We start from the raw sequence: 14,607 nt of genomic DNA on the forward strand, positions 1-14,607 counted from the left end.
TAACTTGGTTGCTTTGTCTTCTTGGTTTTGGGGTGTTATGGCATGTTAATGCACGTATTTGTATTTGGGTGACATTTTTAGTAATAAAAACAACTTGCACCAATATGGACATTTTGCAATTTCCCCCCTCTTTTGGCTCTGCATAATAAGGCTCAAAGGCCCAAAGGCTCTCGGTCTGTGAATAGAAATAGAATATAACCTCAAGTAACCTTTACGTTTTACATAAGATTCCCAGCACAGACAGCAGTTATACAGCATTTTTAAAAGATGATATATTCCTGCCTTCAGCCAATAAACTGTACATTCCTGAGAGGACAGACGACGGGTTTCCTCCTCCGGTGAATCCAAAGTCCAGCGTATGAGGTGAGAGGGAGGGACTTTCTGTTCTGGTTCTTTACAAGGAAGAACAGAACTTTGACGGTTGCCTGTATCGCTCAAGTGGGGGCCATAGGAACAAACTTTAACAAATGTTAATGTTTTTGATTCCTAACAAGAAAGGATATATTTGGCATATTTTCTGAAGAAAAGCAACAGGTAATCTTCCTTGGACATTTGGTTCCAGACAAAGGTTTGTAATCTTGAATGACTACGCCAGAAAGAAAGTTAATAATTGAAGAAAGGTTATCGTAAATTGGTTGTCCGATTTGAGTTCACTATTCATTATTCTCTGCTCCATATAACAACGGCTGTAGATTATGTTGAATTCACCTCATATTGTTTCTGAAAGTGTTCCATTTACAGTTTGACTAGGAGATCATTTTATCAATATTGCTGTTTGATCATTATTATATTTTCTTAAACTAATATTTATTATAATAATTTAACAATTGTATAACAAACAACAGTTAAAGGCATTAGGTAAATCAGATCACTATCCATTTAAGTGCATTAATAGTTTTAATCAGTGATCAGCAGTGGTGGAAAAAGTATTCACATTTGTTAAGTCCGGAATTCAAAAAGTACAAAGGTGTTGGTATCAAAATGTACTTAAAGTACCAAAAGTAGAAAGTACTCGTTATGGAGAATGTCCCATTTCACACGTTTTCAAATGTACACAAATCTTTTGAAAATAGCAGATCTACAAGCTCACAATGCATTGTGGATCGGCTATTTTCAAATGGTAGAATTGTATATAGAGCTGAAGTGGTTAATGTATGTTTTATGATAATCTAAATCTACAAAGTAACTAGTAACCAAAGTTTTCAAATAATTGTAGAGGAGTAAGAATATAACATTTGCCCTTGAGATGCAGTGGAGTAGAAGTAAAAGTATGAACATTGGAAATACTTTAAGTAGCCTATCTCAAAATTGTACTTAAAGGAGGACTTCACCACTTTTCAACCTATCTTCATATCTTCAATAGGTCCTCGCTAATGTTCATAATAAAATAGCACAATTTTTTTCTACTCGGTCCAAGTCTCTTAGGAGAACTGTGGGAAGTTAAGAATCCATCGTCTTGTGACATCATCATTCCCCCCCCCCCCCCCCCCCCCAAAAGAAATTAATCAATATTTTTGAAAAATATATTTAGAATTTTATTATCGCGAGAACAATATGGCTTCCACTTTAACATTGCAACTTTTCAGGACTAGAAAGCCTGCAGTTTCTATTAGCTTGGATTCCCAATCGATGATGTCACAAGACAATGGGTTTCTGACCTGCCCACAGACCTCCTCTGAAAAAAATAAAGAAGCTATTTTTTTTGAGGACCAATTATATGAAGATAGGTTGAAAAGTGGTGAAGTCCTCCTTTAAGTACAGTACTTGAGTAAGCTCCTTTACACCACTGGTGATCAGGAGGATGGGCTTCTTAAACTATTTTTATGAGGTAGAAATGGCATCTGTAACAACATACAGTAATCATCCATGTCCATAGCCAGTTCATCAGGATGAGTAAAATGTTTTAGTAAAATGTTGCCATCTGCACGTGAGGAATACTGTGGCCTAATGCCTAGATTCGAATTACATAGTCAAACACATCTTATCTTAGGTCAAATTAATAACATCTGCTCAGGCTTTTTAATCAAAACACAGAGCCCTCAAGCACTAGAAGGACAAAACAGTCACCACCAGAAGCAGTGTTTTAAATGAGCCTGGTGGCAGGTTGTGTGCGTGCAAGGTAAACCTCGCAGAGACATGAGGCCCAAATAGGCCAGGAGCCAATCTCCTGTTTCTGTAGCATGAGGCAGCCTGATGTACAAGTACTGTACACTGCTTGTGGTGAGGCAGACTGCAGGGGAAAATGGTTTAAATGGACTTTCAACTAAGTTTAAAGGGCTTATATGGGAGAATGTCTGCTAAAATGAATATTGAATCAAGAAACGTAAAAGAAAAGACTGTCTGGGGTGCACTCCAAAGCCAGAGCAGACGTTAAAATGACCACAGAAGTGTTGTAAAGTGAAATACCCTTTTAAAGTGTCTAATTGGTGATGGTCAAGGAGAAGATAAAACATCTTCCCTTTTAGGTCTTCATCAGGCAAATGATAAATGTTATTACCCGGCTTGGTTGAATGCTTGATTCTGATTGGTCGAGCGCTGAAATCAGAGGTGAATTATAGGCGTATAATGACCGCTCCGCTCTATAATTCACTGCTGCCTCATGAACGGCTCAGAGCACCTGCTGTATTCAGGCTGCACTGCGTGAATTTAGTGCTGTATCCAACATGTCAGCCATGTAAACAAACACACAGCGTCATTTACAACTAAACGTTGCTCTCAAGAATGTTTTTAGAAACATTTGAGGCGAGAAATAGATGACGCAATATCAGAAAATTGATTCTATTTGATCAGCACTTCCTTGTTTTCCAAGGTGACCGTGTTGCGCTGGGGGTAGGAAGCCGAGCGCAACACTTGTGGAATAATTTCAGCAGTCTGTAAACAAGGAAATACTTTGTTTTGTTTTAAGTTTTTAGTCAAATTATTAATTTTATGTATTAGCCGGGTAATAAGTGCTATAAGCCAAGGTCTTGCTGCTTGGTCATTATGGCTTATATGAACACTTCAGGCTGATAATTAACAGCCTGTCGTGTCCATATAAGCCATAATGACCACACAGCAAGACCTTATCGCATACATATTTGCCTGATTAAGACCTAAAAGGGTCGAAACGTTGTGCCAGTAATAAAAGTATGTTTTTGGAGCTTTAAACAGAGTGCGTCTTATCTGATGTCTTATCTTCTCCTTGATTCTCACCTTGATGCCTTGCTGTCCAGCACTTTGCCTAAATACAGGCATAAGAAGATGTGCACACAATCTTCTCTGCATAATCGGTGATGGGGACATACCGTATGTTGACCCTTGGACCAAGCACAGTGTTTGGTCCTTGGATCTGTATCTGTATTTACACATGCACGATTTCGCAAAGTAGAAAAGAGTGCGGTCCGTTTTGCAGGATCATCAGTTCTGTTGTGTTCCCTGTAGAAAATGGTGGACACTCAGCGACAAGCTTGGTCAGTGGGTTTTGGGTTTAGCCCGTACGACTTGACGGCGACGAGGACGAACAACGCGGGGTTCAACTCGTTTGACGACATGATGGCGCCCCAGTCTGCCACGGAGTTCCCCTTCGACTACCCATACTCCCCCTACCTGCCGCCCAGCCACAGCAGCGACCTCACCATGGGGAGAATGTCCAGCACGTACAGTGACCCGTATTACACCTCCTGTCAGTTTTACAGTGAGTTCCCTGCAAACGTTCCTCCATGATCAATGTGTCTGTTTGTCCTGTGACAGGAGCTTGCTTGACATGAGGCCGGTTCCACATATGCCTTCTAAACCTCCTTTCGGAACCTCTCCCTCTGCTATATAGCTCCAGGGGAGGGAGAGGTTCTGAAATGTCAAGGAGCTATATATTAAAAACCAGAACTTCTCACACTTGCAAAACTTTTCAGAAACGTACAAGAATTGCAGATCTACCGTACAAGCAGGCAGTGTGGCGCGCTGTGAGCTTGTACATCTGCTATTTTTGAATAGCCAACGCAAAAAAATATATAATCTAAAATGATTTCCCGGTTTTAACGTGTTAACATGAAGCCTAGCGTCCCGTTTCTGTGGGGAACTATAAGGTGAAAACAGCAGATCTACTTGTAGATCTGTTATTTTCCTGCAAAGAGATGTGGTGACGAGGTAAAAAGAAATCAAAATCAAATCAAAAGTGTGGGACATACATAGATTCGGTACATACAAAGCCAGATGTAGGAGCGGTTAGCACCGCTGAATAAGGGGGCCACAGTTGTTGCTGGACCCCTGCATGGGGAACCCCAGTCAATTAAAGGAACGTGGGTTTTGTTCAGGTACAGTGAAACAGGAGCCAGAGTCACCACCACCGTACCGGGACAGCAGCCTCTGTCAGAGCAGAGCCCCCCCTGTGCTCCTCAAGACCCCCATCATCCCAGCAGACGCAGGCAGCTCGCTGGTCAACATAGACTGCAGGGTGTGCGGGGACAAGGCCTCCGGCTTCCACTACGGTGTCCACGCGTGTGAAGGCTGCAAGGTACTGTAGCCTACTGGAGAGGACTATATGATGCTTTATTTTGTCCTTGCGAAAATTCCTTTTGCACCAAGCAGCCATCAGGACATACAATCAATCACAACACATACATTAATACACAAACACAATACATTGACAGAACCCACAATTCACTGACAACATGATCTACTTACTACATATGCAGTATGATGTGTTCGGAATGTCTTTCGAGAAGCAATGATGATGACAGACGGTTCTGCATGTTTTACTATTTTATTCAGCATAATAGAGTACATTAGAACAGTCTAGGTCTAATATAGCACGTGCCCGAGCAGGCGGCAGAAGTACATCTGGAATCATCCTGCGTCAGGAAAGCTAGCGGTCCAAGAAGCAAAAGGTTGAGGAAGCTGCAGCTCCATTGTTGATTGGCTATTTTCAGCATGCAACCAAGTGTAAAATCAGCCATTACAATACCGTCAAGGCCTGCCAAAATACATTACATACATTCAACTGTAGATGTTTTAAAACTAAAACATTTCAGATGACTAAAATATGACTAAACTAAATTAAATGTTATTCAAAAGTCTACGACTACCCTAATACTAAATCAAAATTTCCTGTAAAAATCAACATTGCTTTATCTCCCCTCTGTGTCTCTCAATGCAGACGAGAGCATGTCTTTTCTTATCCTATTAATCGCTAGGTGTTTCAATCATGATCCTCCTGCTGTCCATTTCTGATGTCCAATATCTCTCCAATCTTTATTTAACCAGACCTCTACTGACCTGTTTATTCAATGGTCAGAGTGATGCTGCAAAATCTTGTGTCATCATGTTCATGTTGCAATATTTCAACATAGTTCAGGGCAAGACATGAAGCAATAGCTCTAAACTAGTCTTCCACCCTGTATGTCCAATAAACATAGGCCTGTGTATGTATGTACTCAAATAGGCCTACAATATGAATCTTGAATAATATAGAAATTCCATAACATATGTTATGTAGGCCAGGCCTACTGTATAATGACTTTTATTGCCCCCATGAGTGCAAATTCCTTGGCTGTCAGTATAGGCTGAACATAGAATATTACAAAAACACAACACCAACATCGTAATTCATAATACAATGATACAATGTACAACAGTACAAGACACTTTCCCATGCATATCCAAAAACAACAGAAATACTATATCCTATTACTGATTTCTGGACTGCTGTGGGATGTATATGGACTTTATTTTCACCAACAAGATTTCACAAAAAAAGATTTAGACAGTAAAGGCCAGTTCACGTCAATGCAACTGCTTGCAACAATGACAAGGAGTTGCAACTGGTTGCATTGGTGCGGTCTGGCCTTTAACGTACAATCATGAAAGAACAACAACTTCTGAATGCCATGTTTTCTGTACATTCTGAAGCCGGTTTGCTCTCTGTTTTCTGCACATTCTGAAGCCTGTCTCGTCTCTTGTTCCCCCCAGGGTTTCTTCCGCAGGACCGTACGGTTAAAGCTGGTCTATGAGCAGTGTAACCTTCACTGTCGTGTTCACAGGAAGAGTCGGAACAAATGTCAGTACTGTCGCTTTCAGAAATGCCTCCTCGTGGGAATGTCGCATGACGGTAATAATGGCACACTATTATTATTAGTGATTTTTTTGTTTTGTGCATTTAACACTCTAGATCTCCCTCTATGGAGATCAATACAGGCTTATCTTTATCTTATCTTATCTTAATACACACTTTAGTGATCTTTGCTCTTTGCAATGGGCGGATTGCTGATAGCCTCTGCTGACCTCTTGGTAGAGAATTGCCTGTATTGTCATTTGTCACCGTTATATAACAGACACAGCACATGTAGGCCTACTCGCTTTTCACGTGTCATGAAGTGTGTCATGAAAATAGCAGAAGCACAAGCTTGCAGTGCGGCACTAAGTGACACGCTGTGAGCTTGTATGTCTGCTATCTTTGAATAGCCAACGACGCTGAAAATCTAAAATGACACAGATGCTTTCCCGGTTTTAATGGGTTAATCTCTTCACATTTTCACCATTTCTATTAATAATTCATGAAGGTCCATACTGTATGTCCTCCGATCTGGTGTGCTGATTCCCGTGTGGGAGAATTTATATAAACTTTCTTTGTTCAGTTATAGCGTTATGTAATCAACCTGCTGCACTGCATAATCATCAAGCTCTGTGGTTATAGCTACAATATGAAGCTGATTAGTTAGGCCTAAAATTATTGAATGCTTTAACCAGTGAAAAATAGCAGATATACAAGCTCACAGCGCGGCACCGAGTGCCGCGCTGCGAGCTTGTAGATCTGCTATTTTTGAAAAAGTCATGAAAATGTGTGCAAATCTTTGAATATATGTATTTTCAAAGCGAACGTTTGTAACTCAAATTTTGCTTCTGGGGGGTCCCTGGAACTAGATATTTTGAAATGGGGGTCCGTGGCCAAATAAATATCATTTTGAGGGTCCTTCACATGAAAAGGTTTGAGTACCACTGACACAGTAGTCTCTCAAGAACAGGCTAACTGAGCTCCAGTTGAGTGAAAAGGACCTTTTCTTTGACGATGGCTGGCCAGATTGCTGAAAATAGTTTTTCCAAAAATCTTAGAAGGATTCAAAAGACACTTATAGAATCGGGTCAAAATTGAAATTTTCACGATTTTTCAAAAATAGCAGATCTACAAGCTCGCAGCGCGGCACCCGGTGCCGCGCTGCGAGCTTGTATATCTGCTATTTTTCAATATTTAAAGCATAAAATATTGCGTCATAATGTGTTCAGGCCTAAATGGGTTAACTAGGGCAGTGGTTCTCAAACTGTTTGGGCTTCAGTACCCCCTTTTCCTGATGGCTGAATCCAAGAGTCCCCTTTAATCGACAACAACATTTTGACTAGAAAATACTGACATCAAAAGTCCAGTTTTTATGTCAATAATGTTGAACATTAAATGAAGTAGCCTGTTTTCTATTCAGTAACAGTTGCGCTAGTCAAACATCTTACTTAATTTGGTTTAACGCTTTACAGAGCAGCACGTTCACATACACGTGTCAATGTTTTATTAAACATAACCGTAAAATAACGTTTCCACTTTCCATTACCTCTCGAGTAACCTCTGTATTGCCTCTTTGTATCCCTAGGGCCTAGGGGTACACGTATCCCCATTTGAGAAACACTGAACTAGGGCAGGCATTGACACTAAGGCTTGCCCACCTGCCCCCGGCAGGTAAATAAAACTTTCGGGCAAGTGAAGTTTGCTTTCAGGTTGCCCGACGGGCAAGTCCTCGTTTGAGGGGGGACACAAACGTCTATAAACACAACATAAGATATCTGTCTAAAAACCCTTGAATGTGGCCAGAGAGCTCTGTCTTCTGGTCTGTGGAATAAGAGCACTGTACCTATAATGTGCTGTTTTTACTGTTGCTAAAAATATAAAATAACGTAAAGTGTGAAACCATAGACGTATTCAATCATAGCTATGTAGGTATTTGGATTTGGATGTATTGAGGTATGACATTTTTTATCGCACAGTCCTAGAAAGTAAGGAAAAGGAAAATTGAGCGGTAATTATCATTTTATAATGGACGATTTCCATTTCGGGCAAGTGGGCATGAACTTTGGACAAGTAGAACATGGCCTGTACTTGCCCGACGGGGAAGTGTCTCTGATACCTTAGTGTCAACACCTGTAGGGTATATACAATAGGAACCTTCAAATCATTATGGCCCTACAATGATTCTGTTGATTTTTCCAGTAATTGACAGAGGTTCCCAACCTTCTCTGGATCAGGACCCACTTCAAAGTCTCAAAGTGTTCGTGGTCCAAGAAAAAATACCATTACTTTTTTTGTGTGGTTGCTGTAGTAAGCCTGGCCGAGCCATGAGGCCCATAGGGAAGGAGCCTCCTGTTTCTGTAGCGTGAAGCAGCTTGATGTAGCCTACAAGTATACCCCATGGACAGGACGCTAGTAGCCTATGTCGCAGGGCAGGGATGTGCAGAGAATGTTAGAGGCAGGGGCTGAAACTTCCAAAAGGGCCTTTTGGTGGAAGCACCGAAAACAGCCGACCTCCAAGCTCACACGCGTCACACTGGAGGTCGGCTATTTTCGGTGTGTGAAACCACACTGAACTAAGCATAATCAGGAGAGATGTGGTGTAATGGCATGGATTTCTATACAGAGAGGACAATTCTTTCAACATAAGATGCTGCATTGAAGTTCAGGAGAGTTTGGACAAGGCAATTCTCTTGAATGCTGCCTTCAGGTATGGCATGGAAAGAGGGCATTTGCATTTCTTTCACCATAATGGATGCATTCATGGTCTGGAAAGGGCAGTTTTTACAGACAGATAAAAGAGCAGGGGCTCAAGCCCCCCTTGATGTCTATGTGTGCACGTGCCTGGCAGACACTCTTTTCCCCAACCCCAGGTTTCTGCGATTGAATCGCTGTTAAACTTGACCCCGGTCCCTTATTCATTCACAGCGATCCGTTTCGGCCGCATGCCCCAGGTGGAGAGGGAGAAGCTGCTAGCTGAATACCTGGACGTGGACCCCAGCATGCCGGAGTGCGCTGCTGACCTGCGGGCCCTCAGGGCTCTGGCCAGACTGCTGGTCAATGCCTACCACAAGAACTTCCCGCTGACCAAGAGCAAGGCTCAAGCCATCCTGGCCGGGAGGACCCACGGATGCACGGTAAAGGAAGGACTTTTGAATGATTGATTGATTATTTTATTAGACAAAAAATGGAGAACAGTACAAGTATAGTCAATACAATTCACCCTTTGTCAAGTCCCGCCAGTTGTCCCACCCCTCTTCGCACCCATTGGTTGCTGTGTCTTGGTGGGACAAAAGTCATTTCTCTCCATCCACTACCATTGACATTCAGTTGCTTCTTATTGTTATTCTGTGTATTCAATTCTCATTATAAACTTGGTTTCAGTAAAAAAGGAGCCTCTCATGTGCAGTATAGTGACTTGCATGTTTTTAAATATTTTTTATTTCTACAAAAAGTATGTTTAAGCAAATTCAACAGAAAAAAAGGCAGAACCAGGGTGGGACAAGGCAGATAGAGCCTGCTGGTTGGTCGGTCAGGGACCAATCAGAAGCCTGAAAAAGGGTGAATTGGAATGTAGTACAGTACAGTACTGTACAGTTAAACACCCTGCCTAAAAGGAACATCCCAAATAAGACCTTTTACGGTCTTTTTTTATGTTAGAAGCCCTCTGTATTTATTTCATGGACATAATAAATAGCAAGCAAAGAAAACACTCAATAATATTGCAGTTATAAAAACACTATGTACAGGATAGGGGAAACAAGGGCTAAGGTAAGGGGGGGGTGCTCACTTCTCGCATGTCTATGGGAGAAGTGATAACTACCTCCTTCTCTGGCCTCCTGAAAGGTGAGTTTTCAGGGCAGTTTTGAAGGATGCCAGCGAGCTACAGTACATGTTTTAAGGGAGGTAGTCAAGGAATTCCACACCTGGGTGGCTGTGTTGTAGAAGGAGAATTTACCCATATTTGTCTTATGGGTTTGTGTTATCAGATGATTGTGTGCGCTCCCTCTGGTGTTGTGGCTGTGGGTGTCGCTAACTTTTTGGAGATGTTTGGTAAGATATGCGGAGCTGAACGTTGTGTCTCACATTCAGGGACGTGCTGGGCCCCTGATTCAGCCCGGGAAAAAGAGTTGGAGAGGCCCTCATTGCGTGCTATGGAGAGAGATCCCTCTCTATAGCGCTGCTGCTCAAAGATTTACCATTTCAGATCATGACAAGTGACACGCCAGTGGGCCAATTACATGAGTTTAATACTGTATATTTCGTCGTTGTCGGGTGGAAACCTTGTCCAAAACCGTTTGTTTTGTATTTATCATTTTAAAAATGATTTAAACTAGTGAAAACAGCCGATCTACAAGCACACAACGCCTCGCACCGCGTGCTTGTAGATCTGCTGTTTTCACTACTTTTGTGCAACGGCCTTGTATGATGAAGCAGGGCTTTGCTTTGCGAAAGATTTAACAAATTTGAAACTTCAAGGTTTCTGCCCGACAGTGACGATTTACTTTGTTGGCCGCCCAGCCCCCACATTTTATCTTACATTTTTTCCTAATGGCCGGCCTGGACCGGCTGGGAATGAACCGGCCGTTCGGGAGTTGTCCCGCTTTTCCCAATGGCCAGCACGTCCCTGCTCACATTGTAGGCATATATGCTCAGTTTTTTTTTAGATCAGTCGCAACACTGTACTCAATTGTGATGAAGAGTTTATGAGCAGAGAAGTAATTACATTGCATGTATCCATGTATCCATCTGGGCCAGTAAGGAATATTGAGAAAACAAATATTTCTATTTAATATATTATCCCAGGAAACCTTGTATGCTTATAGTATACAGTATATAATTGAAAACAAGAAACTGAAAGGAAAATATCTAATTCATCAAAAATAGTTCCTCATAATCATTCATGATAGATTGCTTCAACTTTGAAGTATTAAACAAGATGTTTCCCTCTGTTACTAATCGTGCACCAGCACATATTGGTATGTACAGATCAAGTCTTTACCAGTAATATCTTCATAAAGAATATCAAAAGTCATGACATTGCAAATACTGTGAATCTGCTGTTTTCGCTGATAGGGAGGTGATAAATATATTATTTACCTTCTTATTCCCCTATGAGAGTGAGAATGGAATGTTTTACTAGTATTCAAGACAAAGGTACACCAGAATAATCAATGGTTCGTGCTCTCTCCGACAAATTATGTTTTGACATGAGTTTATGTATGGTCATTTGGTCAGTCAGTAGATGACGTTTCAACAGTTCATAGGATATGTTTCTTGTCCACGAATGACAAGACAAAGAGTCCATATACAGTAGATTCCTGGGGGAAGAGATGTCCTTGCCGTCTGAGCTGAACCAAAACAATTCTCATTGTTTTAGGAACAGGCTCCATGGCAGTAGATAAGGCCTTTCTACCAGACCTTGTGTGTACTTACTGTACATGACATTATATGACACAGTCACTGTGCACTTAGGGTCAGGTGGTGATCAATATGAATTGATAAAAAGATGATATAAACCACATAAACCACAACAAAATACCTAACAGGAGGCTGGTGTTCAAGTGGCTAACATTGCTGTCTCTGTCCTTCCAGCCGTTTGTGATCCACGACATGAAGAGCCTGAAGGCCGGTCAATATTTTGTAAACTGCAGACAGCTGCCGGCGTTGGACCAACAACAGATCCCTGAGCTGTCTCCTGTTCCAGCCAACAACCCGGAGCACATGGGAGAGGTGGAGCTCTCCTTCTTCCACAGGGTTCAGATCCGCCAGGCTGAAAACGTGCGCGAGATCACGGAGTTCGCCAAGAGCATCCCGGGCTGGACGGACCTGGACATGAACGACCAAGTGACTCTCCTGAAGCACAGCGCCATCGAGATCCTCATGATCATGCTGGCGCCGCTCATGAACAAGGACGGCACGCTCTTCGCCTACGGGCAGATCTTCATGACCCGGGAGTTCCTGAAGACCATGCGGAGGCCGTTCTGCGAGATGATGGAGCCCAAGTTCGAGTTTTCCGTGAAGTTCAACACGCTGGAGCTGGACGACAGCGACATGGCCCTCTTCCTGGCGGTCATTCTGCTCAGTGGAGGTCAGTATTTTATAGATGGGGCCTCTTTTATTTTTTGATCGGTGCTAATCACTGCTACATCTGGCTAAGTGTGTATCTACGTCCGTATGTCGTAGGCAATGTACGTTGCCAATTACGAACGCTCGTTCATTTACTTACTTTTGATGACTATAAGCTGATAACTGGTCGCGCCGCCGTGTACAGTAAAAACATCTCCCGTAACGCTGCTATAAAATTTCCACCGCACATAAACAATAATGGAGTCCCAAATCACTTCCTGGCTGTTTTCTGTGGATCTGATCTAGAAATGCATTTCTATGCTCTGATTCTGAATGGACGGCAAGCAGAGCGGCCCAACTCACATTCATTCTTTGCATAAGGTTGCCCTCTGCCGCCAGCTTGGCTAAAGTACACATAGGTCCAATGTTTGTAAATAATCAATAGATCTTTTTCTATAACATCGCAAAGGTAAGCTGCTTTTTGCTGGCACCAGCCCCAATAAATAAATAATAAATCTGGCCAGCAGTAGAACTGTTAATGAAATTAACTCATAAAAGGCACCACTCACTTCACACTGTGTGTGATTTTTTTTACATCATTCCATGAGAGTCAGTCAATTCTCACACCATGGACTGGCAACTATGGTGTGTAATAAGTTATTACGGATCATATTTGCCAGTCCATGGCGAAGCCCTAGCAACACCAGTTGAACAAACATGTAATATAACTTCAATGCATCTTTAAGTCCTTTAAAAAGCTCATATCATTTGTAGTTTTCCGCAAAGGGAAGAAGAACAGAGATAGAAAGGACCAGGAAAACAGAAAGCTGGTTTGCATATGGTACTAACAGATGCTCCTCCTGTTTCCCCCCCCTGCATGGTGACACTGTGCAGACCGGCCCGGCCTGGTGAACGTGAAGCCCATCGAGGAGCTGCAGACTGTGGTGCTGCAGGCCTTGGAGCTGCAGCTGAAGACCGTGCACCCAGACTCTCCACAGCTGTTTGCCAAGCTGCTGCAGAAGGTGACTGACCTGCGCCCCCTGGTGGCGCACCACGTCAGCCTCATCCACCTGCTGAAGAAGAACGAACAGGAACAGTGCGTGCATCCCTTGATGCACGAGATCATGAGCGACTTGTATTAAAGAAGAACCTCTCGAACGCAAATCTATGTCAACTGATGCTCCTCAGAAATTATAATATTTATTATATGGAAATAGTTTTTGGCACAGTTTTCCTTTTTTTGTGTGTGTGAGAAATATCAAATACAGACTAGTGTATAATGCTCATAATGCTCATTATGCTTATTTTTAAACATGTGTACATTACAATGCCTAGCTATTACGCTCTGATAATTTCAAATGTTTGCTTTATTTCCACTGAATAATAAAGACAACAACATGACTAAAATGTGGTTTATAGTTGCCATCTGGTGGTGATTATGAGCCAAAACACTTTCTGCGTCAGGCGTTATGCAATCCCACTTACAGACTCACTCAGTACTGTCACAGTGCACGAAAAATTGCGTATTTTCTTCTCTGTCCGCCCCACAATAAAATAGGTGCCCCCTTCCGAAATCACATAGGCCTACTAGGCTACATATTTTAGTAAATTGCCTTTTGGTAGCAAGCTTGGTAGAAATATTAAGTCTACCTGAGATTCGGCAATTCCTATTCATTCATCAACATTATTTGTCCGAAGTGAAACGCTGAAACCTTACTGCTATAGTAGGCTAGATAGGCTGAAAATAGCAACCTTAATATAGGCTATAGTAGCCTATATGTACAGAACAGATAGCATCCAAGCACGTCCTACAAACTCTACTATCCTATTATAAAATGAGAAGGGCACTGTCTGTCCATTTTTCTCCTCAGTATGTCGACCAATATTTCTCAAGGAAACGAATTTGTATATATTCTTAAATATACACGCTTTATATTAGCATTTCTGTGAAGAAGAGCTGCTATTGGTGTTGTAGAGAATGGACTTTTAAGAGCAGTGCCAGCCTGAGCCAGGGCTAATTGATCAGCAGGTGTTTATCTTTATTGTATCAACGTGCCTAGGAAGTCAAGAGGATGCAGCCATCCATCCAGTGATTTCGTGTCACCTGCCACCAAAAGGAGCCCTACTATGCCCCCTTGTGGAGAAATGAAAGAATCGTCCAACTCTAAAATTATTAAATGGAAAGGACCAAAACAAGATGGAAAAGCAATTAAGAGGATTTTAATGAAGAATCCCAAATTCTGTTTCTGAGTTTTCTGACTTAACCTGCTAACCTCTATCATATAATCTTCTCAGTCCAATGTGAGGAAAGTTTAATTAACCAATGTTTTTTTTAAGCCGAATTTACAGTTTTTAGGTATGATCTTCTTTTCCCCCATCTATGCTAAAGTAGTAAATTTGTATTACCACACTACTCATACGATGCATGTTTTAGACATCAATGCTCTGCTTTGCTCTACTTTCACCCAAACCAAATCTCTTCTACCTGATAGTACTGTCGGTTGAGTGAAACAAAT

At 41.9% G+C, this 14,607-nt stretch overlaps 1 protein-coding gene across 3 annotated transcripts in view; it reads left to right on the forward strand.

Annotated features, from left to right (window-relative positions):
• Positions 1–399: 399 nt before the first annotated feature.
• LOC308291714 (peroxisome proliferator-activated receptor gamma-like) overlaps positions 400–14,607 on the forward strand; it is a 163,466-nt gene continuing 149,258 nt past the window's right edge. Inside the window, exons 1-7 of one of the 3 annotated variants that reach the window (XM_080733843.1) lie at positions 400–568; positions 3,421–3,673; positions 4,290–4,489; positions 5,944–6,082; positions 8,951–9,159; positions 11,618–12,113; positions 12,986–13,251. In XM_080733843.1, the coding sequence (XP_080589969.1) occupies positions 3,424–3,673; positions 4,290–4,489; positions 5,944–6,082; positions 8,951–9,159; positions 11,618–12,113; positions 12,986–13,233 (1,542 nt within the window). In that variant the 5' untranslated portion in view covers positions 400–568; positions 3,421–3,423 and the 3' untranslated portion in view covers positions 13,234–13,251. Of the gene's footprint in view, positions 569–3,420; positions 3,674–4,289; positions 4,490–5,943; positions 6,083–8,950; positions 9,160–11,617; positions 12,114–12,985; positions 13,503–14,607 lie in introns of those variants that run through there. The other 2 variants (XM_080733842.1, XM_080733844.1) reach the window with 2 other exon arrangements.

Source organism: Nannobrachium achirus, assembly GCF_963921795.1.
Source record: "Nannobrachium achirus genome assembly, chromosome: 9".
Taxonomy (NCBI): domain Eukaryota; kingdom Metazoa; phylum Chordata; class Actinopteri; order Myctophiformes; family Myctophidae; genus Nannobrachium; species Nannobrachium achirus.